At 42.5% G+C, this 22,195-nt stretch overlaps 1 protein-coding gene across 3 annotated transcripts in view; it reads right to left on the bottom strand.

Moving 5' to 3' along the window:
* The window catches only part of b4galt2 (UDP-Gal:betaGlcNAc beta 1,4- galactosyltransferase, polypeptide 2), a 385,347-nt gene that overhangs the window by 82,685 nt on the left and 280,467 nt on the right, over positions 1–22,195 (bottom strand). For all 3 annotated transcript variants that reach the window (XR_011887986.1, XM_072273642.1, XM_072273643.1), the window contains exon 4: positions 1,984–2,171. Coding sequence is in view for 2 of the 3 variants with exons in the window: in XM_072273642.1 (XP_072129743.1) it covers positions 1,984–2,171 (188 nt within the window). In the remaining variant the exon portion in view is untranslated. The remainder of the gene's footprint in view (positions 1–1,983; positions 2,172–22,195) is intronic.

Raw genomic sequence — 22,195 nt, 5'->3', positions numbered from 1 at the left:
GGCCTTCTTGGCAGTGGACTCTGCTTGGTTGGACCAAGTCAGGTCATTTGTGATATTGACCTCGAGGAACTTAATGCTTTTGACCTGTTCCACTTGCGCACCACCGATGTAAATGGGGTCGTGCGGTCTGCTACTCCTTCTGAAGTTAACAACCAATTCCTTCCTCTTGCTGACATTGAGCGAGGAATGGAGACAGCGGCAGATCTTGTATGAGGAAGCATGACAGCACTTATTTTAATAAGATGAGCAAATCACGTTCAATATTATGAGATGAGATGCTGGTGGTCTGAGATTCAGGCAATTTATTATTTTTGAGCACAACACACCAAGAGATCACAGTTATTAATTAGGAAGACATTGGTACATTTGTCTTTTCTGACAAGGGTTTGAAATATTAAATAAAATGGAAACACAAGAGGCTGCAAATGCTGGAAATTGGCGACGTACAAAAAGTGCTGGCGGGACTCAGTGGGTCAGGGGCTATTGATGGAGGGAAATGGACAGCTGATGTGGAGGGGAATAAAGGAAGTTCAGTAGCAACCAAGCATAAAAGGTATATGAGGACATTAAGGAGGAGTGCTGGAAGCACAAGTGGAACAGCAGAATCAGATAGTTAAGAAATGCTTCCAAAAATAGCAGCAGAAACAATCCAAGAAAGCCAGTTACATTGAGATTACAAAGGAGCACAAGGCAGTATTAGACAATCAGAGGATTTAGACAACAAGAATAAATTTCAAAACTCATTATAACTCCTATATTCTCTAATGGCCTTGTACAGCTCTCTAATTTACCCATTATATTATATTTGATGATCCACACTATTTCCTCGTTTAAAATAATTATTTGCATCTGTGAAATTACATACAGAATAATAGTTGGTCAGGAATATATCAGTGACTTAGCCTGAAATAACTGACAGATCCTTTGTATCAGAACAAAGAGAGAGAGAAAAAAAACTACCACATTCTTATCTGCAATTCACTCTGTTAATATTCTTGAGAATGTGCAGCTGCATAATGGTGAAAGGTACAAGTTCAGAAAGCTTTGCTAATAACATCTTAATGGAGCTGCACACAAAAACAAGTACAATGCAGATGCACAACTCTACCCAGAAGTACACTTGATGCAGAAGTTTGAGACATTTGATTTCCTCACGTGGGAGAACCTTGTCTCTTTCATTCTTTCATTAACAAAAAGGCTTGGCAGAAGATGTACCTCTTTTCCCTTTGAGGAATTGGTAAAATTCCATTTTCCCCAGAACATACAAGTGTAATTCTACACTACCATCATAGAGACCATCCTTATTTCAGTCAATAACGCCTGGTTTTGGTGCAGCATCCTGTCACAATTTATAAAAATGAAAGCGAACTGTCTACCATCACCACAGGATTTGCATGTGTCCAGGACAATCGAGCAGGCAGGAAAATCATTGTGGACACTAACCACCCTGCAAAATGCCTTTTCCAAAAGCTCCCTTCTGGAAAGTGTTACAGGGCTATTAATACAAACAAAAAAAAAAGGTTTCCTGCCCCAGGCAGTTCATCTGATCAACCATTCTAATTATCCTCCCCGCCCTCTCTATCTATTACATCAGTCACTGCATTGTGAACACTTGAAACCACTTTTTAGAATGCTGTCTACATGGTAAATACATGCTCATTATGTTTTAATGCACATCTTATTCCATATCTGTACTTTTATATAATTTTTTATAACAGTTGAATATTGTTGTTTTTAGTTGTGTAGCACACCACTATGTATTCCTAATGCATGAAGATGTACACGTATATGGCAAATAAGATGATCCCTGATATTTCTGCTCTGAGTATGTCAGTAACTTAACTCTGCTCGGCTTACTTGAATTCAAGACTGATATTACAGTGAACAAGCTCCAGTGATTGTTAAGAACAATGCTGGTTCTTCAAATACATGTAACATTAAAAACAACTGGTTTTCAGTAATATAATTTAACCTCAACCTCACCTGAATCCAAATTTGTCCATGGCGATTGCAAAATGACGTGGCTGGTCATAACAATGGTAGAGATTTCTGTCATCCATAGGGATTAAGTCCACATCACTGAATACAAAGCAGTCATACTCTCCATCCTTCAGAACTTCCATGTAGCCAATGTTCAGTAACTTTGCTCTGTTGAACATGCCTTCACCTTGCTTGAGGACACAAAAGAAAGAGAAAAAATAAATGTAAAATGCATGCAGTGTGCATTATTGTGGAAATTTATAATTTTAGGAACATAAATTATGTGTTGGACAAAAACTATGCAGGAAGCCATATGACAATGCACCAACACATTCAGAGTACACACAGTATCTGAAAGCATAACAGTATGCACTATCTGTTGATAACCTTTGAGATAAAAAAGATTTCCAACTATCTCTACAGAGGGAGACAGATATTCTCACAGGCAGGTTTGTTAGAGCTTTTGAAGAGGGTTCAAACTTATTTGTTGGGGGATGGGAACTGGAGTAAAGGGACTTGGGATAGGATAGATAGTAAAAAAAAGCAAAGATAACGTGCAGTCAGACTGTCAGGAAGGGCAGGCAGATGATAGGGCAAAAGTGCAGCCAGCAGGGTAAATATCAGTGTACTAGGGATGCAGAATCAAAAAGCACAGCGAATACGGTACTCAAAGTATTATATCTTAATGCACAGAGTATAAGAAATAAGGTGGATGATCTTGTTGCACTTTTACAGATTGTTGGGTATGATATTGTGGCCATCACTGAATCGTGGATGAAAGATGGTTAGAGTTGGGAGCTGAATGTCCAAGGTTGCACATTGTATTGGAGGGATAGGAAGCTAGGTGGTGGGGGTGGCGTGGCTCCGCTGGTAAAGAATGGCATCAAATCTTTAGAAAGATGTGACACAGGATTAGAAGATATTGAATCCTTTTGGGTTGAGTTAAGAAACTGATGGCAGTTATATACAGGCCTCCCAACAGTAGCTGGGATATGAACTGCAGATTACAATTGGAAATAGAAAAGGCCAGCCAAAAGGGCAATGATTGTCATGGGAGATTTGAACATGCAGATAGATTGGGAAAATCAGGTTGGTATTGGATCTCAAGAGAGTGAATTTGTTGAATGCCCATGAGATGGCTTTTTAGAGCAGTTTGTTGTTGAGCCTACTAGGGGATCAGCTATACTGGACTACGTGTTATGTAATTAACTAGAGGCGATAGGGAGTTTAAGGTAAAAAAACCCTTAGGAGGCAGTGATGACAATATGTTTGAGTTCAACTTGAAATTTGATAAGGAGAAAGTAAAGTCTGACATAGCAGTATTTCAGTGGAGTACAGGAAATTGCGGAGGTATGAGAGAGGAGTTGGCCAAAGTAAATTGGAAAGAGAGGCTGAACGAGATGACAGCAGAGCAGCAATGGCTTGAATTTCTGCGAAAAATTAGGAAGATGGCGTATACATGTATTCCAAAAACAAAGAAATATTCAAATGGTGAGATAGTACATCCATGGCTGACAAGAGCTCAAAGCTAATGTAAAAGCAAAAGATAGGGCATACAACAAAGCAAAAACTAGCAGGAAGATAGAGGATTGGGAAGCTTTTAGAAACCTGCAGAAAGCAACTAAAAGAATCATTAAGAGGGAAAGGATGAAATATGAAAGCAAGCTAGCAAACAATATCAAGGTGGATAGAAAAAAACGGGAGTGGATATAGGACCACTACAAAATTAAGCCAGAGAAATAATAACAAGGGCCAAGGAGATGGTAGATGAACTAAATAAGTATTTTGCACTGTGAAAGACTCTATTTCACTGTGGAAGTCATTAGAAATGTGGCAGGTGTTGAAGGGTGTGAGGGAAGAGAAGTGACTGCCATTACTTTTACAAGAGAGAAGGTGCTCAAAAAGTTGATAGCCATAAAGGTACATAAAGTCACATGGACAAGATGAACTGCACCCTGGGGTTCTGAAAGAGATAGCGGTGATTAGGCCATAACACATAGGAGCAGAATTAGGCCATTCAGCTAGAGTCGACTCCACTATTCTGTCATGGCTGATCCCAGATCCCACTCAACCTTATATACCTGCCTTCTTGCCATATCCTTTGATGCCCTGATCGATCAGGAAATTATCAACTTCTGACTTAAATATACCCATGGACTTGGCCTCCACCACAGTTTGTGACAAAGCATTCCACAGATTCACTACTCTCTGGCTTAAACGATCCTTCTTGCCTCTGTTCTAAAAGGTTGCCCCTCAAATTTGAGGCTGTGTCCTCTAGTCCTGGATAGCCCCACCAGAGGAAACATCCTCTCCACATCCACCCTATCTAGTCCTTTCAACATACAGTAGGTTTCAATGAGATCCCTCTGAATTCTTCTAAATTCCAGTGAGTGCGGGTCCAAAGCTGCCAAGCATTCCTCATATGTTAACCCCTTCATTCCCAGAATCATCCTTGTGAACCTCCTCTGGACTCTCTCCAACGACAACATATCCCCTGAGATACGGGGCCCAAAACTGTTGACATTAATCCATGTGTGGCCTGACTAGTGCCTTATAAAGCCTCAGCATTATCTCCTTGCTTTTATATTCTATTCCACTTGAAATAAGTACCAACATTGCATTTGCCTTCTTTACCATAGACTAAACCTGTAAATTAACCTTCTGGTAGTCTTGCATGAGTCCCTCCTCACCTCTGATGTTTAAACATTCCCCCCATTTAGATAATAGTCTGCACTACTGTTCCTTTTACCAAAATGCATTATCATACATTGCCCAACACTGTATTCCATCTGCCACTTTTTTGCCCATTCTTGAAATTTGCCTAAGTCCTGCTACAATTGTATTGCTCCCTCAGCACTACCTAGCCCTCCACCTGTCTTCGAAATCATCCGCAAACTATGCCACAAAGCAATCAATTCATTATCCAAATCAATGACATACAATGTGAAAAGTAGCAGTTCTAATACTGACCCCTGAGGAACACCACTAGTCACTGGCAGCCAACCAGAATAGGTCTGCTTTATTCCCACTCACTGCCTCCTGCCTGTCAGCCATTCTCCTATCCATGCTAGTATCTTTCCTGTAACATCATATGATTTTATCTTGTTAAGCCGTCTCATGTGTGGCACTTTATCAAATGCCTTCTGAAAATCCAAGTAAATGACATCCATTGCCTCTCCTTTAACCATCTTGCTAATTACTTCCTAATGCATGGGTTAGGGTTAAGATTGTGGGGGCATTAGTAATGAACTTTCAAAAATCATTGGACTCTGGCAAAATTATCAAGGAATGGAAAATTGCAAATGTCACTCCACTGTTTAAGAAAGGAGAAAGGCTGTAAAAAGGAAATTATTGACCAGTTGGCCTGACCTCAGTGGTTGGGAAGACGTTAAAAGTCAAATGTGAAGGATGAGGTTATGGAGTACTAGGTGACACAGAACAAGATAGGACGAAGTCAGCATGGTTTCCTTTTGTGAAAATCTTGCCTGGTGAACCTGCTGGAATTCTTTGAGGAGATTATAAGTAGGATAGATAAAGGGATGCAGTTAATGTTGTATATTTGGATTTTCAGAAGGCCTTTGACAAAGTGCCACACGAGGCTGCTTACCAAGTTAAGAGCCCATGGTATTACAGGAAAGTTACTAGCATGGTTGGAGCATTGACTGATTGGTAGGAGGCAGCAGGTGGGAATAAAAGGATCCTTTTCTGGTTGGCTGCCAGTGACTAGTGGTGTTCTGCAAGGGTTGGTGCTGGACTGCTTCTTTTTATACCGCATATCAATGATCTAGATGATACAATGGACGGCTTTGTTGCCAAGTTTGCAGATGATACAAAGATTGGTGGAGGGGCAGGTAGTGTTGAAGAAACAGGAAGGCTACAGAATGACTTAGACAGATTAGGAGAATGGGTAAGAAAGTGGCAAATGAAATATAATGTTGGAAAACACCTGGTCATGCATTTTGGTAGAAGAAATAAATGTGCAGCCTATCTTCTGAATGGGGAGAAAATTCAAAAATCTGAGATGCTGAGGGACTCTTAAGAGTGCAGAGCAGCCTACAGGTTAACTTGTAGGTTGAGTCGGTGGTGAGGAAGGCAAATGCAAGGTTAGCATTTATTTCAAGAGGTCTTGAATACAAGAGCAGGGATGTGATGCTGAGGCTTTATGAGGCACTGGTGAGGCCTCACCTTGAGTACTGTGAACAGTTTTGGGCTCCTTTAAGAAAAGATGTGCCGGCATTGGAGAGGGCTCAGAGGAGGTTCATAAGGATGATTCTGGAAATGAAAGGGTTGTCAAATGAGGAACGTTTGATGGCTCTGGGTCTGTACTCGCTGGGATTTAGAAGGATAAGGGGAGGGGGTGGTCTCATTGAAACCTTTTAAATGTTGAAAGGCCTAGATGGACCAGATGTTTCCCATGGTGGGGGAGTCTAGGACAAGAGGGAACAGGCTCCAGATAGAGGGGTGTTCATTTAAAACAGACATGTGTAAACATTTCTTTAGCCAGAGGTTGGTGAGTTTGAGGAATTTGTGACCACAGGCAGCTGTGACGGCCAGGCTGTTGGGTGTATTTAAGGCTAAGCTTGATAGGTTCTTGTTTGGCCATGGCATCAAAGATTACGGAGAGAAGGCCGGGGAGTGGGGCTGAGGAGGGAAAAAAAAGATCAGCCAAGATCGAATGGCAGAACAGACTCGATGAGTCAAATGGCCTAATTCTACTCCTATGTCTTATGGTCTTACTGCTTTCATTATCTTCTGAAAAACAAAAACAATGATGTTCCATTCTCGATGCTCTTTGCCCCTTCTGACAGGAAAGAAAGCAGGAGCTGCATTCAAGTCAAATGATATATGATCATATGACTGGAGCCCTATGAATATTTGCTTGTAATTTGCTGAGTAAATGTAACACTTATCAACAGATGTAACAAAGTGTACCGATTTTTGTAAAGTACTTGAGTCTTATGATGTCATATTTGTCTTGTAATATACTTCTCAAGGCATTTATGTAACTACTGCCTACCTTGGATGATGGGAAGACATATATTGCAACTTACTTACAAATTTTTCTTAAAAAAACTTTAAGAAACCATCTGAAGTTACTGTATCACCTGATGAAAGTTCACAAAAATTAAACCTTTCATAGCACAATTCACATCTTCAGTGAAGCTGGGTTTCACATTTCTTTGAATCATAGAATTGTTGTGGCACTGAAGAGGCCTTTTGGTTCAGTAAGTGTCTGCCAGCTTCTATCTGAGCAATCCATTGGTGCCATTCCTCCACTTATAAATCTTCTTCATGTCTACCCAGTTCTCTCCAGAAGATGCCAATTGTTACAGCAGTGACTTCCAGATCATAACTAAATTCTGCGTAACAATGTTTTTTTACTCACATCCCCTTCATATTTTTTCCAGTTTTAAATCTGTACATTCTCATCCTGGTAGCATTTGCCAAAGGGAACCTTTCAAAAACCCATTGTGATCTTGTGCACCCTTATTCATTCTCTCCTTTTTCTTCTTTGTTCATTTTTAATTAAAGATTTCTCCCTTGACTATCACATGTTCATATTTCAGGAAGGAGAAGCTCTTACTCATTGCTGGTATTAAAATTTTATCCAAATACACTTTATATATCACAATAATAACTAATTTATTTTGCTCTGTGTTCCATAACTGTATTACATAGTTCACAGAAAATAAATTGCATCTGTGCCCTTATTAAACATTTAGAATTAAAATGAGCTATTAAGTCAATTTTGGATTCTGTACTAAATGGGGAATATTTATATGTTAATAACTTACTCTTTAAATTTAAATGCAAAATTAATTTTTTTTCTGGTCATTCCTATCTTGCAGTTTGACCTTTGTTCTAAGAACAACAATCTAAAAGTAGTTTTTGATTAACAAACCTGAGCCCAGTAATTGGTAATATGCTTTGGACTGCACTCTCTCCAAAACATCCTGGAAGACAAGTTTGAAATCTGGAATATTACCACCTGTTGGCTTTCACATTGTGCAGATTACAATCTCCTTCCTTCCTTCTACTCACTGTTTCCTGATGCACAGTATGGTATATCCAACCATTCTGCTCAATTTTGAAGTATTGCAATTACAATTCCAATACCATTTCATCATCCTGCATTAATTCTATCCAAATTCTTCATAGATCCTACTTTTTCGATGATAGTCCTTGATGTTAAGCACATTGACAATAACAAGACAACCAAATGCTTATATTATTATTTTCCAAATGGATGTAAATGATCAATTATCTGCTTTTCTCCAAATTAGATATTCTTTGGACTTGACCATCATTCCTATATTATGTAACATTATCTGCAAAATATCAATATGCAATTAATCTTTGTCCAAATAGTAAACATTAGAATAGCTTGACTATCTAAGTTCGATGTGCAACCTGATGAAAGAACACTTTGGCTGAGAATTTCAATGGAATCTGAAAAAGCACTCCAGAGTTGAAGTGAGAGTAATTGCCCTTGGCATCAAATAAACATTCAATTAAATATGGCTTCAAAGAGCCCTCATAAACTGGAACACAAAGAAATCAGAGGAAAAGCCTCCACCAGTTTGAAGCACAGACAGCACAAAGGAAAGTGGTTGCGGTGGATGGAGGTTAATTTTCTCAGACACAGGGTATCTCTGCAGAAGTTCCAAAATGTCTGTACTCTTGTCACTGAACAGAAACTGAACTGGAGTAGCCATAACCACAATGTGTATAAGGTTACAAGAAAAGGTCAAAGGTTAGGAACCCTGCAATGAGTAGCTCTCCTAACTCCCCATAGCCTATCCACCAATGACAAAGCTCAGGTCAGAAGAGCACTTGTTCGTATAAGCGCAGCATGAACAACACTCAAGAAGCTTAACAGGACGTAGCAGCTCACTCGATAAGACACCCCATCCACAACCAATCGCTCACTCAACCACTGACACACAATAGCAGCGGTTTATACCATCTTCCGATTGCACTACAACAACTTTTCCTTAAGCAGCACCTTCCAAATCCATGACCTCTACTTGCTAAAAGGTCAAGGGCAGCAGAAGCTGCCAAGGCAAGAACAATGGCAGATGTCATTCTCTGCAGGACATTAGGGATTCAGTCAGGTTCTCACAGCAATCCAGTAGTTTCATAGCTATCACTTGTGCATATATACAGTCGTCGTGGTGGCTATCCCTCGAGGTCGAAGATGATGGTCTTCGTTCTGAAGAAGTGGCCCACAGAGCGAACTCGCCTGTGCATGTATTTGTTTAACGTGTACTTGATGTTGCACTCCAAGAAGCATACGATACTTCACAAATCAACCAACTGATTCCGATGGCATGGAAACCACGACGATTGTAGCTGATGGATTTGTTGCAGCCTTCATCCGCCTTCACAGCCGTTGAGTTCAAAGTAACTTTGTCCGCCTGTTCCACCGTTGAGGTCTTGGTTGGACTGTTCTTTGTCAGGGACCTCACCCTCAACCTTACCGCCATGGGTGACCCTACCAGGAGCATAGCTCCAGACGGCATTGCTCTCAGGATCACAGGACCACACAAGCTTCTCCACCACAACAAGGTGACAATCCACGGGGAAGGTAGACATAGAACATAGAATAGTACAGCACAGTACAGGCCCTTTGGCCCACAATGTTGTGCCGACCCTCAAACCCTGCCTCCCATATAAGCCCCCACCTTAGATTCCTCTATATACCTGTTTAGTAGTCTCTTAAACTTCACTAGCGTATCTGCCTCCACCACTGACTCAGACAGTGCATTCCACGCACCAACCACTCTCTGAGTAAAAAGCCTTCCTCTAATATCCCCATTGAACTTCCCACCCCTTACCTTAAAGCCATGTCCTCTTGTATTGAGCAGTGGTGCCCTGGGGAAGAGGCACTGGCTATCCACCTTATCTATTCCTCTTATTATCTTGTACACCTCTATCATGTCTCCTCTCATCCTCCTTCTCTCCAAAGAGTAAAGCCCTAGCTCCCTTAATCTCTGATCATAATGCATACTTTCTAAACCAGGCAGTATCCTGGTAAATCTCCTCTGTACCTTTTCCAATGCTTCCACATCCTTCCTATAGTGAGGTGACCAGAACTAGACACAGTACTCCAAGTGTGACCTAACCAGAGTTTTATAGAGCTGCATCAATACATCGCGACTCTTAAACTCTATCCCTCAACTTATGAAAACTAACACCCCATAAGCTTTCTTAACTACCCTATCCACCTGTGAGGCAACTTTCAGGGATCTGTGGACATGTACCCCGAGATCCCTCTGCTCCTCCACACTACCAAGTATCCTGCCATTTACTTTGTACTCTGCCTTGGAGTTTGTCCTTCCAAAGTGTACCACCTCACACTTCTCCGGGTTGAACTCCATCTGCCACTTCTCAGCCCACTTCTGCATTCTATCAATGTCTCTCTGCAATCTTTGACAATCCCCTACACTATCTACACCACCACCAACCTTTGTGTCGTCCACAAACTTGCCAACCCACCCTTCTACCCCCACATCCAGGTCGTTAATAAAAATCACGAAAAGTAGAGGTCCCAGAACAGATCCTTGTGGGACACCACTAGTCACAATCCTCCAATCTGAATGTACTCCCTCCACTACCACCCTCTGCCTTCTGCAGGCAAGCCAATTCTGAATCCACCTGGCCAAACTTCCCTGGATCCCATGCCTTCTAACTTTCTGAATAAGCCTACCGTGTGGAACCTTGTTAAATGCCTTACTAAAATCCATATAGATCACATGCACTGCACTACCCTCATCTATATGCCTGGTCACCTCCTCAAAGAACTCTATCAGGCTTGTTACACACAATCTGCCCTTCACAAAGCCATGCTGACTGTCCCTGATTTGACCATGATTCTCTAAATGCCTATAGATCCTATCTCTAAGAATCTTTTCCAACAGCTTTCCCACCACAGACGTAAGGCTCACTGGTCTATAATTACCTGGACTATCCCTACTACCTTTTTTGAACAAGGGAACAACATTCGCCTCCCTCCGATCCTCCCGTACCATTCCCGTGGACAACGAGGACATAAAGATCCTAGCCAGAGGCTCAGCAATCTCTTCCCTCGCCTCGTGGAGCCGCCTGGGGAATATTCCATCAGGCCCCGGGGACTTATCTGTCCTAATGTATTTTAACAACTCCAACACCTCCTCTCCCTTAATATCAACATGCTCCAGAGCATCAACCTCACTCATATTGTCCTCACCATCATCAAGTTCCCTCTCATTGGTGAATACCGAAGAGAAGTATTCATTGAGGACCTCGCTCACTTCCACATCCTCCAGGCACATCTTCCCACCTTTATCTCTAATCGGTCCTACCTTCACTCCTGTCATCCTTTTTTTCTTCACATAATTGAAGAATGCCTTGGGGTTTTCCTTTACCCTACTCACCAAGGCCTTCTCATGCCCCCTTCTTGCTCTTCTCAGTCCCTTCTTAAGCTCCTTTCTTGCTTCCCTATATTCCTCAATAGACCCATCTGATCCTTGCTTCCTAAACCTCATGTATGCTGCCTTCTTCCACCTGACTAGATTTTCCACCTCACTTGTCACCCATGGTTCCTTCCCCCTACCATTCTTTATCTTCCTCACCGGGACAAATTTATCCCTTACATCCCGCAAGAGATCTCTAAACATCGACCACATGTCCATAGTACATTTCCCTGCAAAAACATCATCCCAATTCACACCCGCAAGTTCTAGCCTTATAGCCTCATAATTTGTCTTTCCCCAATTAAAAAACTTCCTGTCCTCTTTGATTCTATCCTTTTCCATGATAATGCTAAAGGCCAGGGAGTGCTGGTCACTGTCCCCCAGATGCTCACCCACTGAGAGATCTGTGACCTGACCCGGTTCATTACCTAGTACTAGATCTAGTATGGCATTCCCCCTGGTCGGCCTGTCCACATACTGTGACAGGAATCCATCCTGGACACACTTAACAAATTCTTCCCCATCTAAACCCTTACAGTACAGATTCCTCACATGGTAGGGTGGGATCAATAATATGAAGCTCCATCTTCTGGTCTAGCAATTTAACTGTTATGTTAATATATACACCTGCCATTAGTCTTCACACAACCTTCATGCACAGGCAAGCTAATCATTGGGCTGAGATCAGCATTTGGGATTATTGAATCAAGGGCTTGAGGCATCCACAAGGTTGGCTGGGTAGTAAGTGAAGATATTTGCTGCTGGTCAATAATGAGGCATTAGTTAGGGAGTTGATGGACTCAGGAGTTGCAAGACGTGACCAGCAGCAGCAGGATATTATGTCTGATTATGCATATCTGGATTGTGAGAGGATCTGTCAATCTGTGGAGAGGTTGGTGATTAACCTAACAGGAAGCAAGTTACTTAAAGGAAACCTACTTAAGTTGGATTCCTAGTGTCACCTGGGTATATTCAGGGACTCCCTACAAGTTGTACAGATGTGGACTGACAGGCACATCCAGTCTCCACCCCAAACATGAAATCTTTGTGAAATGATATGTCAGTGTGAATTTAAGCTCAATGTAATAATGAATAAATTTGCCATCTATAAATTTGCTGGCAATACAACAACTGTTGGTAAAACCTCAGATGGTGACGAGGTGGCATAAAGGAGTAAGATATACTAGCTAGTTGAGTGGTGGCACAGCAACGACTTTGCACTCAACGTCAGTAAGAGCAAAGAATTGATTGGGGACTTCAGGAAGGGTAAGACGAGGTGTGACAAAAGACCAAGTTATCAGAAGATTGATGCTAATGAGAGAGATAAGTGAGACAATGGAGCAGCATTCAGAAATGTTAATGAGAGGCGAGAGAGAGATTAACGAAAAGAGACACAGTTCTGAGTATTGACAGACCGGTTGCTTTGAACCTGAACTGTTTGAAGTTTGATGGACAGGCGATACCCCAGCAGGGGGATAAAAGGAACAGGCTCACTAAGGCAAGACAGACACCACGAGATCACGAGATAACGAGACCCTGGAAGTGCGGTGTGCCCCCACAAGTTGGAGAGAGTTTTGGAGGTCTGGTCGCGGGACCGACCAGAGACGCACAGGGTGAAAAGGTACGATCGGCGGGAACCTGGTGTGTGTGTCCACCCTTGCCTGGGTGCCGGGTTCACCGTGGAAGAACGAACGTATCCGGAACGGAGAGGTCACAGTCGGTGACCTCAGAAGACATTAAAAGGGCTCGCGCTGAAAGCCAGCTGCGAGGAACATCAAAGGTCTGTGAATCGAAATTTGCATTCACTCGCGCTCTCTCTCTCTCTCTCTACAACGCCACAACAGCGATTACTGCGAACTGTACTCAGCTGAACTGAACTCTGCGTCACTTGAGACTGATCATTTTGCCCCGAGACTGCGATAGAGCTTGATTGATTCCTATTATCCTAGTTCTGTGTACATGTGTGTCTTATCATTGCTAACCCGTTGCATTTATATCCTTATGATTAGAGTACTGTGTTACTTATTTCTTTACTAAAACTTTCTTAGTTCCAGTAATCCAGGCTCCAACTGAGTGGTCCATTTCTGCTGGTTTGGCAATCCAGTTACGGGGTACGTAACAGAGGAAAGACACACCAGTCCTCATAGAGGGATCAGAAGTGGAAAGAGTGAGCAACTTCAAGTTCCTGGGTGTCAATACCTCTGAGGACTTAGACTTAGACATATCGATGCAGCTATAAAGAAGGCAAGCAGTGGCTGTATATCATTAGGAGCTTGAGGAGATTTGGTATGCCACCAAAATCACTGGCAAGTTTCTACAGATATATCATGGAGAGTATTCTAACTGGCTGTATCACTGTCTGGAGTGGGGAGGTAGGGGGGCTACTGAATGGGATCCAAATAAGCTGCAGAGGGTTGTAAAATTAATGAGCTCCATCATGGGCACTAGCCTCCGTAGTATCCTCCAGGACAACTTCAAAGAGTGGTGCCTCACAAAGGCCGCATCCACCATTAAGGACTCCGATCACGCAGGACATTCCCTCTTCTCACTGTTACCATCAGCAAGGAGGTACAGAAGCCTGAAGGCACATACTCAGCGATTCAGGAACAGCTTCTTCCCATCGGCCATCTGATTCCCAAATGGACATTGAACCCATGAACACCATCTCACTACTTATTTAACTCACTCTTTCATTATATGTCCATACATAAGTTGAAAAAATTCACAAATTTTCCCCTCTATTATCATGTACCGCATTGTGGTGCTGCCACAAAGTTACCAAATGTCACGACATATGCCAGTGATAATAAACCTGATTCTGATATAATCATGGTAAGGAGATTATAGTCAGCGACTCTAGGACAAGGGGACACAGCCTCAGAGTACAAGGACATCCCTTTAGAACAAAGATGAAGCGGAATTTCTTCAGCCAGAGGTTGATGAATTTGTGGAATTCATTGCCACGCACTGCTATGGAGGCGAGGTTATTGAGTATATTTAAAGTAGTTCTTGATTAATAAAGGTGTCAAAGGTTAAGGAGAGTAGGCAGGAGAATGAGGTTGAGGGAGATATTAAATCAGCCAGGATAGAATGCGGAGCAGACTCGATGGGCCAAATAGTCTCATTATGCTCTGATGTCTTGATCTTATTCCGTGACGCTGCACTTGAAAAGTAAAGCCTCTAACATGCCAAACTGAGCAACAGACTGGCAGATTCAATATTTTTTAACTACTTACACTGCAAATTTGCAAGCACAATTATCTATGTTTTTGTCTTGTTGCCTTTGAGACTGGTAGCAATTAAGCAATCATCCTGGAACATATTCCAGTACGCGAATTGATTTGTTAATGTTTTGGCCACTACACTTGGCAGGCAGTAGAAGAAACAAATTTATAAATGGGCAGTGTTTTATGGATGACTCCAATAACACAGGAAAGGCCAAATATCCAAGATTTCCACTCTTTAAAATGGATGACTTAATAAGTACTTTAGATGAGAACATAAAATGATGAATGAAATTGAAATCAAGCTAAATAAAAGAGAGTGTAAAGCTATGGGAGATGGATTTCAGCACTGCTAAGAGTGAGGATATGCACTTGGATCAAAGGGATCGATTCAAACCTAGGCTGTGTTGAAAAACTAAATGGTTGAGGTCTTAAGAGCTTTTTATGCTCACAAAGACAGATCCACAAAATATTAAAAAACTAATTGAGACCTTATTGCAATGTATAATTGCTTTTATTTCTAAAATATAAAGGAGGAAGGGATCTATTTTGCTTACAAATCCATAAAACTGTGCTTAGTCTACATTTGAAGCATCATGTTTTGAAAATCTTGTATTAATAGGAAGGAGTGCAGTGCAAATTCACCAGAAAGCACATTAAATGGTCACAGTCCAGCACCAAGACATTCCAATGCACACAACAGGCAACATAAAATTTCAGCCTGCCCCTCCAAGGCTCAAAAGGCCAACCACAGCCTCAGTCAGAGGGTGGGTCAGGCAGCAGCATTTGGTAAAGGGGGAAGGGAAAGAACTGGAAGCAAGAATCAGAACTGGCATATTGCTACAATTTGTGTTAGTGAGGAAGGGTGCTGGTGAAATTAGAAGCTGCCAGTTTGTGGATGAATGAGAGGTTGTCAGATTGTTTGGAAGGAGGAGTGTGTCACCACCCACAGCTCTAATCTGCTAATTAAGTTTGCCGACGACACTACATTGCTTGGGCTAATCTCAAACAATAACGTGGTGGATTACAGGTGTTACGTACCCCGTAACTGGGTTGCCAAACCAGCAGAAATGGATCACTCAGTTGGAGTCTGGATTACTAGAACTAAGAAAGTTTTATTAAAGAAACAAGCAACACAGTACTCTAATCAAAAGGATAATAAATGCAACAGTTCAGCAATGATAAACACACATGTACACAGAATTAGGATAACAGGATCAATCAAGCTCTATCGTCGTCTAGGGGTAAATGACCAGTTTCAAAGTGACGCAAAGGTCAGTTCAATTGAGTTCAGTTCAGTTCACAGTAATCACTGCCATGGGAGATGGACAGTGGGGGGGGAAGGAGAGAGAGAGCAAAAACGAATGAATATTCAAATGGCTTCCACACAGACCTTCGATATTCTTCGCAGTCAGCTTTCGGGTGAGCTCTTTGTGTTGTCTTCTGAGGTGACCGACCGTGACCCCTCCGTTTCCAGATACGATCGTTTCCCTGCGGTGAACCTGGCACCCAAGGCAAGGGTGGACACACACCAGGTTCCCGCCGATCGTACCTTTCCATCCTGTGCGTCTATGGCTTGGTCCCGCGACCAGCCCTCCAAAACTTCCCACCGACTTGTGGGAGACGAACCGCTTCCAGTGTCTCGTTACCTCGGGGTGTCGTGTGTGTCTTGCCTTAGCGAACCTGTCCCTTTTTATCCCCCTGCTGGGGTATCGCCTGTCCATCACTTCAAACAGTTCAGGGTTCAAAGGGAGGCCGATCTTGACAGCTCTCCTTCCGTCCTTTAATTAACATCTCCAAATGCTGCTCCATTGTTTTCCTTATCTCTCTTTCTCCTGAAGACAGGTGGCAGACCAACTGCTGATCCCACTGGTGCCAGCACAGGACAGTTAACATCTTAATCTATGTGTACGCTCGTCACACAGGGAAGAAGCCATCTTTCTGACACAGTGGTATCAAGAAAACAATCTCTCCCTCAATGTCGCAAAAACAAAGGAGCTGGTTGTGGATTACAGGAGGAAAGGAGATGGGCTAACCTCTATTGACATTAATGGATCTGGGGTTGAGAGGGTAAACAGCTTTAAATTCCCCGGCATCCACATCACCGAGGACCTCACATGGTCTGTACACACCATCTGTGTGGTGAAAAAGGCACAACAGTGCCTATTTCATCTCAGACGGTTGAGAAAGTTTAGTATGGGCGCCCAAATCCTAAGAACTTTCTACAGGGGTACAGTAGAGAGCATCCTGACTGGCTGCATCACTGCCTAGTATGGAAACTGTACTTCCCTCAATCACAGGACTCTGCAGAGAGTGGTGCAGACAGCCCAGCGCATCTGTAGTTGTGATATTCCCACGATTCAGGACACTTACAAAGACAGGTATGAAAAAAGGGCCCGAAGGACCATTGGGGATCCGAGTCACCCCAACCACAAACCGTTCCAGCTGCTATCATCTGGGAAATGGTACCACAGCAAAAAAGCCAGGACCAACAGGCTCCAGGAGAGCTTCTTCCACCAGGCCATAAGACTGATTAACTCATGCTAATTTGACTGTATTTCTATGTTACATTGACTGTTCTATTTAATATAAATTATTATAAATTACTATGATTGCACATTTAGACAGACACATAATGTAAAGATTTTTACTCCTCATGTATGTGAAGGATGTAAGAAATAAAGTCAATTCAATTCAATGGTGGAGTTAGGACCAGCAGTAAAGGGGGTGGGATTAAGATACAAAGACATTCATGTATTCCATAAAACCACAAGACAGAAGAGTATACTTAGGCCCATGGAGTCTGCCCTGCCATTCCATCACGGCTGATTTATTATCCCTCTAAGCCCCATTCTCACACCTTCTCCCTGTAACCATTGACAACCCGCCAATCAAGAACCTATCAACCTCCCTAGAATAGGGAAGGTCCAGGGACTTTATAGGATTTTCAGCACGAAAATCATTTTGCCATTGTTGGTTTCCAGGAACTGAGGAACAATATTGAAACGAGCATCAAGACATGGAAGAAAAAGGATGGATTGCATTGCTTTCACACAAAGAATGTTTGAAGCTTGGAATATCTCTGTCCCAAAGAGTTACAGATATTAGCTCAACTATTTTCTTTAAAGCAGAAATTAACATATTCTTTTCTTGTCAAGGGTTTGGGAGCAAAAGGAACTTTAGAAAACTATCTACCTACCCTTTACTCCCCGCCTCCCACCTTAGCTAGAAGTGATATTGCAGAAGAACAGAGGATTATTAAGATAGACAGATAGATATACTTTATTGATCCCGAGGGAAATTTGGTTTCGTTACAGCCACACCAACCAAGAATAGAGCGTAAATATAGCAATACAAAAACCACAAACAATCAAACAACAAAATGCAAACTATGCCAGATGAAAAATAAGTCCAGGACCAGTCTATTGGCTCAGGGTGTCTGACCCTCCACGGGAGGAGCTGCACGTTCGATGGCCACAGGCAGGAACGACCTCCCATGCCGCCAAGTGTTGTATCACGGTGGAATGTGGCCAAAGTCCAACAGTAAAAAGCTCAATATCCAGTTTGCAAACACGTTCCTCAATCGTAATATACCCCGGATTGCACCATCCGTTGTTAGCCAGATCAGTAAGCAACCCACTCCTTCACGCCGCTTACCGCTCTCAGTGCACTTCCGGTCAGGCGGAACGGTATTACCCACTGAACTCCTCTTCTCCAAAAGTCTCTGTTGTCTCGACAGCTCCTCTTTCCTCGGCTTCGTGATCCCCCTGTGTGTGTTTTCCTCCAGATTTCAGCAGGGGTGTATGCCGCTCTGCTTGCTAAGCCGACCGGAATTTGCTGGTCCGTGGAATACACAAATGCGACCTTGCTTCTGTCCCGCATGAAGGGATGTAACCATTTCCAGCACTAAAGAAAACCCAAATAAAACTCTCTCTACCAGCATATTAGAGAGGGTGCAGCTTCGATGTGTTACCGTGAGAAAAAAATACAAAAAATAAGGTAAATTAAAAAGTAAGAAGAAGAAAGTAAAAGAATAGATCGGAACGGCTGTACCAGGCTGCATGCACGACCGGCGCATGCGCACTAGAGTGAGTTAATGGCCTACTCCTTCCCTACTTTTCAATTTTAAAATTAGAATCAGGCTTATTGTCACTGCAAAGGTCATACAATGTATTCTTTTGTGGCAGCAGTATTGTGCAAGACTAAAAAATTACTATAAGATGCAATAAAAATAAAATGAATAAATAGTGCAAAGATGGAATAGTGAGGTAGTGTTCATGGTCCATTCAGAAATCTGATGGCAGAGATGAAGAAGCTGTTCCTAAAACGTTGACTGAACACTCAGGCTCACGTACCTCCTCCCCAATGGTAGTAATGAGAAGAAGGCACGCCCAAGAGGGTAAGGGTCTTAATCATGGATGCTGCCTCTTGACAATGTTGTAAATGGTGGGGAAGCTTGTTCCCCCCCCCGCAATGGAATTGGCTAAAGTCTGTAACTCTCTGCAAACTTGTGCACTGGAGCCTTCGTAGTAGGTAGTGATGCAGCCAACCAGAATGCTCACCATCCCTGAGAGATGCTAGTTAAAAGGTTCAACAGATCCGGTTTGCAATTATTTCAAATCCAGAAAGCATAGTTTCTATTCTCATACTAATTCTCTTATGACTCGTTTCATATGGATAGGTGTAAGTGAACCACCTGTCTTGCTTATAATTTTCACTCTTAGATAACATGGTGCTCCTATGTCCAGAGTTCTCACAGTCACATAACAGTTTTTAAAACATTTATCAAACTTATTAATTTTTCAGCATTTCATATCTTGCATACTTGCATTCTTATAGAGCAGGAAAAAAAAACATTCAGCTCACTGCGCCCTTGCCAAATCCATTTAGAGCAGAGGTTCCCAACCCGGGGTCCACGGACCCCTTGCTTAATGGTATTGGTCCATGGTATAAAAAAGGTCGGAAACCCCTGCCTTAGAGCAATCCCATCACTCCCATTTCCTTTCCCTGTAGACCTGCAGCATATTCACACACATACACCTACCAAACACCCCTCTGATTATTTTGCCACTTATCTGTAGCATCGAGTAATTTACAGTGGCCAATTAACCTATAGTGCATCGTTGTGATGTGGAAAGTAACAGGAGCATCCAATAGAAATCTAATATGGAAAAGAATTATCAAAGATTACTATCAACACTGTCTCTTGATCTGTTTCTGGTCTTATATCACATTTCTCCAGTGCTCAATAGTTTCTGGTTCCCAGTACAGATTCATTAATTAATCTATAAGGTTTCCCACTGTAGGCTATAGTGATCTCTTATTGGAACCAACAGGAATCATTTGTCACAAAAATATGTCGTCACAATTCTGGCTGTTACACTGAACTCCAAAGAATCCAGCTCCTCTCAGAAGCACTTGGCCTCCTCATCTTAGAAAAGATGTGCTGGCATTGGAGAGGGCCCAGAGGAGGTTTGCAAGGATGATTCCAGGAATAAGAGGGTTATCACATGAGGAATGTTTGATGGCTTTGGGTCTCTACTCGCTGGAATTTAGAAGGATGAGGGGGGATCTCATCGAAACCTTTCGAATGTTGGAAGTCTAGGCCTAGAAGGATGTTTCCCATGGTGGGAGAATCTAGGGCAAGAGGACACAGCCTCAATACAGAGGGGTGTCCTTTCAAAACAGAGATGCAGAGAAATTCCTTTAGCCAGATTGTGGTGAATTTGTGGAATTTGTTGCCGCATCCAGCTGCACAGGCCAGATCGTTGCGTGTATTTAAGAATAATAGGTTCTTGATTGGACATGACATCAAAGGTTATGGGGATAAGGCCGGTAAATGGGGTTGAGGAGGAGAGAAAAAAAGGATCAGCCATGATTGAATGGTGGAGCAGACGCGATGGGCCAGATGGCCTAGTTCTGCTCCTATGTCTTATAGTCTTACAGATGTCAGTCAGGCAGTGAGTCACATTTGCTGCAGGTTACCCAGCCTCTCACAGCCTTTGTAGACATTATACACTCAGTGGCTACTATATTAAGTACGTCCTGTACCTAATAAGGTCACCATCGAGTGCATTTTTGTGGTCTTCTGCTGCTGTAGCCCATCCACTTCAAGGTTCGGTGTGGTGTGTTAAGACATGCTCTTCTGCATACCACTCTTATAAAGAGCAGTCAACTAGTCTGGCTATTCTCCACTGACCTCTCTCATGAACAAAGCATTTTCAGCCACAGAATTGCTACTCACTGGATGTTTTTTTTTTGTTTCTTGCAGCATTCTTTGAAAACTGCAGTGTGACTGCTATCCATGAAAATCCCAAGAAATCAGTAGTTTCTGAGTTATTCAAACCACCCTATCTGGCACCAACAATTGTTCCATGGTCAAATTCACTTAGATCACATTTCTTCCCTATTCTGATGTTTGGTCTGAATAAAACTGAATTTCTTGACCATGCCTGCATTTTTTTATGCATTGAATTATTGCCACTTGATTGGCTGATTAGATATTTGCATGAACAAAAAGGTCAAAATTCAAAGTTCAAATTTATTATTAAAGTATGTATACTATATATAACCTTAAGATTCATCTTCTTGCAGGCACCCACAAAACAAAGAAACACAATAGAATCCACAAAAAGTAACACACAATAAGGGCTGCCACACATCCAAAGGGCAAAAAAAGAATAACCTGCGTAAATAGAGAACAAAATGTAATCAAATAACACACAGATCATGACCTGCAGAGCCCCCAAAAGTGAATCCACAGCTGCAGAGCCAGTTCAGTACTGAGGCAATTAAAGCCTGCCCAGGAGCCTGATGACTGTAAGGTAACATTTGTTCTCAAACCAGGCAGCGTGGGACTCGAGACTCCCGAACTTCCCACCCGATGCTAGTAGCGAGAAGAGAGGAAGACTGGTCAAACATAAGCATACGGTGCTGAGCACCTGTTCACTTTCCACTCTCTGCCTCGGCAACTTTAATCTTGCTCGACGCTGTAATGTTGCCTCAGTTTCTCTGCACGCAGGGACGGACTGCTTACTTGTGCAGGAGTTGCAAACTGAACATTGTGTAATCATCAGCGGACATCCCCATTTTACACTTGGTCAATGGTGAAGCTTCTGTCAATGACTAAGTCCAGGTCACTACCCTGAGGGGCTCTTGCAATGATGCCCTGGGACTGGGATGATGAGTCTCCAACATAGCCACCTTCTGCTGTGCTCAATGACCTGAGTTCTGCTGATGTTCTTTGATACTGTACTCAGTCAAGTGACATCAAGGCCAGTCTGTCTCATGTACCTCAGCAATTCAGCTCTCTCATCCATGAACGGTTCTGGTGAGGCCCAAACTGGACGTCAGTAAACTGGAATGCTATTTGTCAGTGACCCTTGAGTAGTAATTCGCCAGATTAGATTTGTCTCACTTTTAGTGAACAGGACATATCTGGGCAATTTTCCACAGGGTCGCTTGGAAGCTGATGCTCTATTTATCCTGCAATAGCTTGGCTACAAACATTGATACTTCTGGAATGAAGGACTTCCA

The sequence above is a fragment of the Mobula birostris genome, chromosome 12, assembly GCF_030028105.1.
Source record: "Mobula birostris isolate sMobBir1 chromosome 12, sMobBir1.hap1, whole genome shotgun sequence".
In the NCBI taxonomy this organism is placed as follows: domain Eukaryota; kingdom Metazoa; phylum Chordata; class Chondrichthyes; order Myliobatiformes; family Myliobatidae; genus Mobula; species Mobula birostris.
This window is presented reverse-complemented; position numbering and strand designations above follow the sequence as displayed.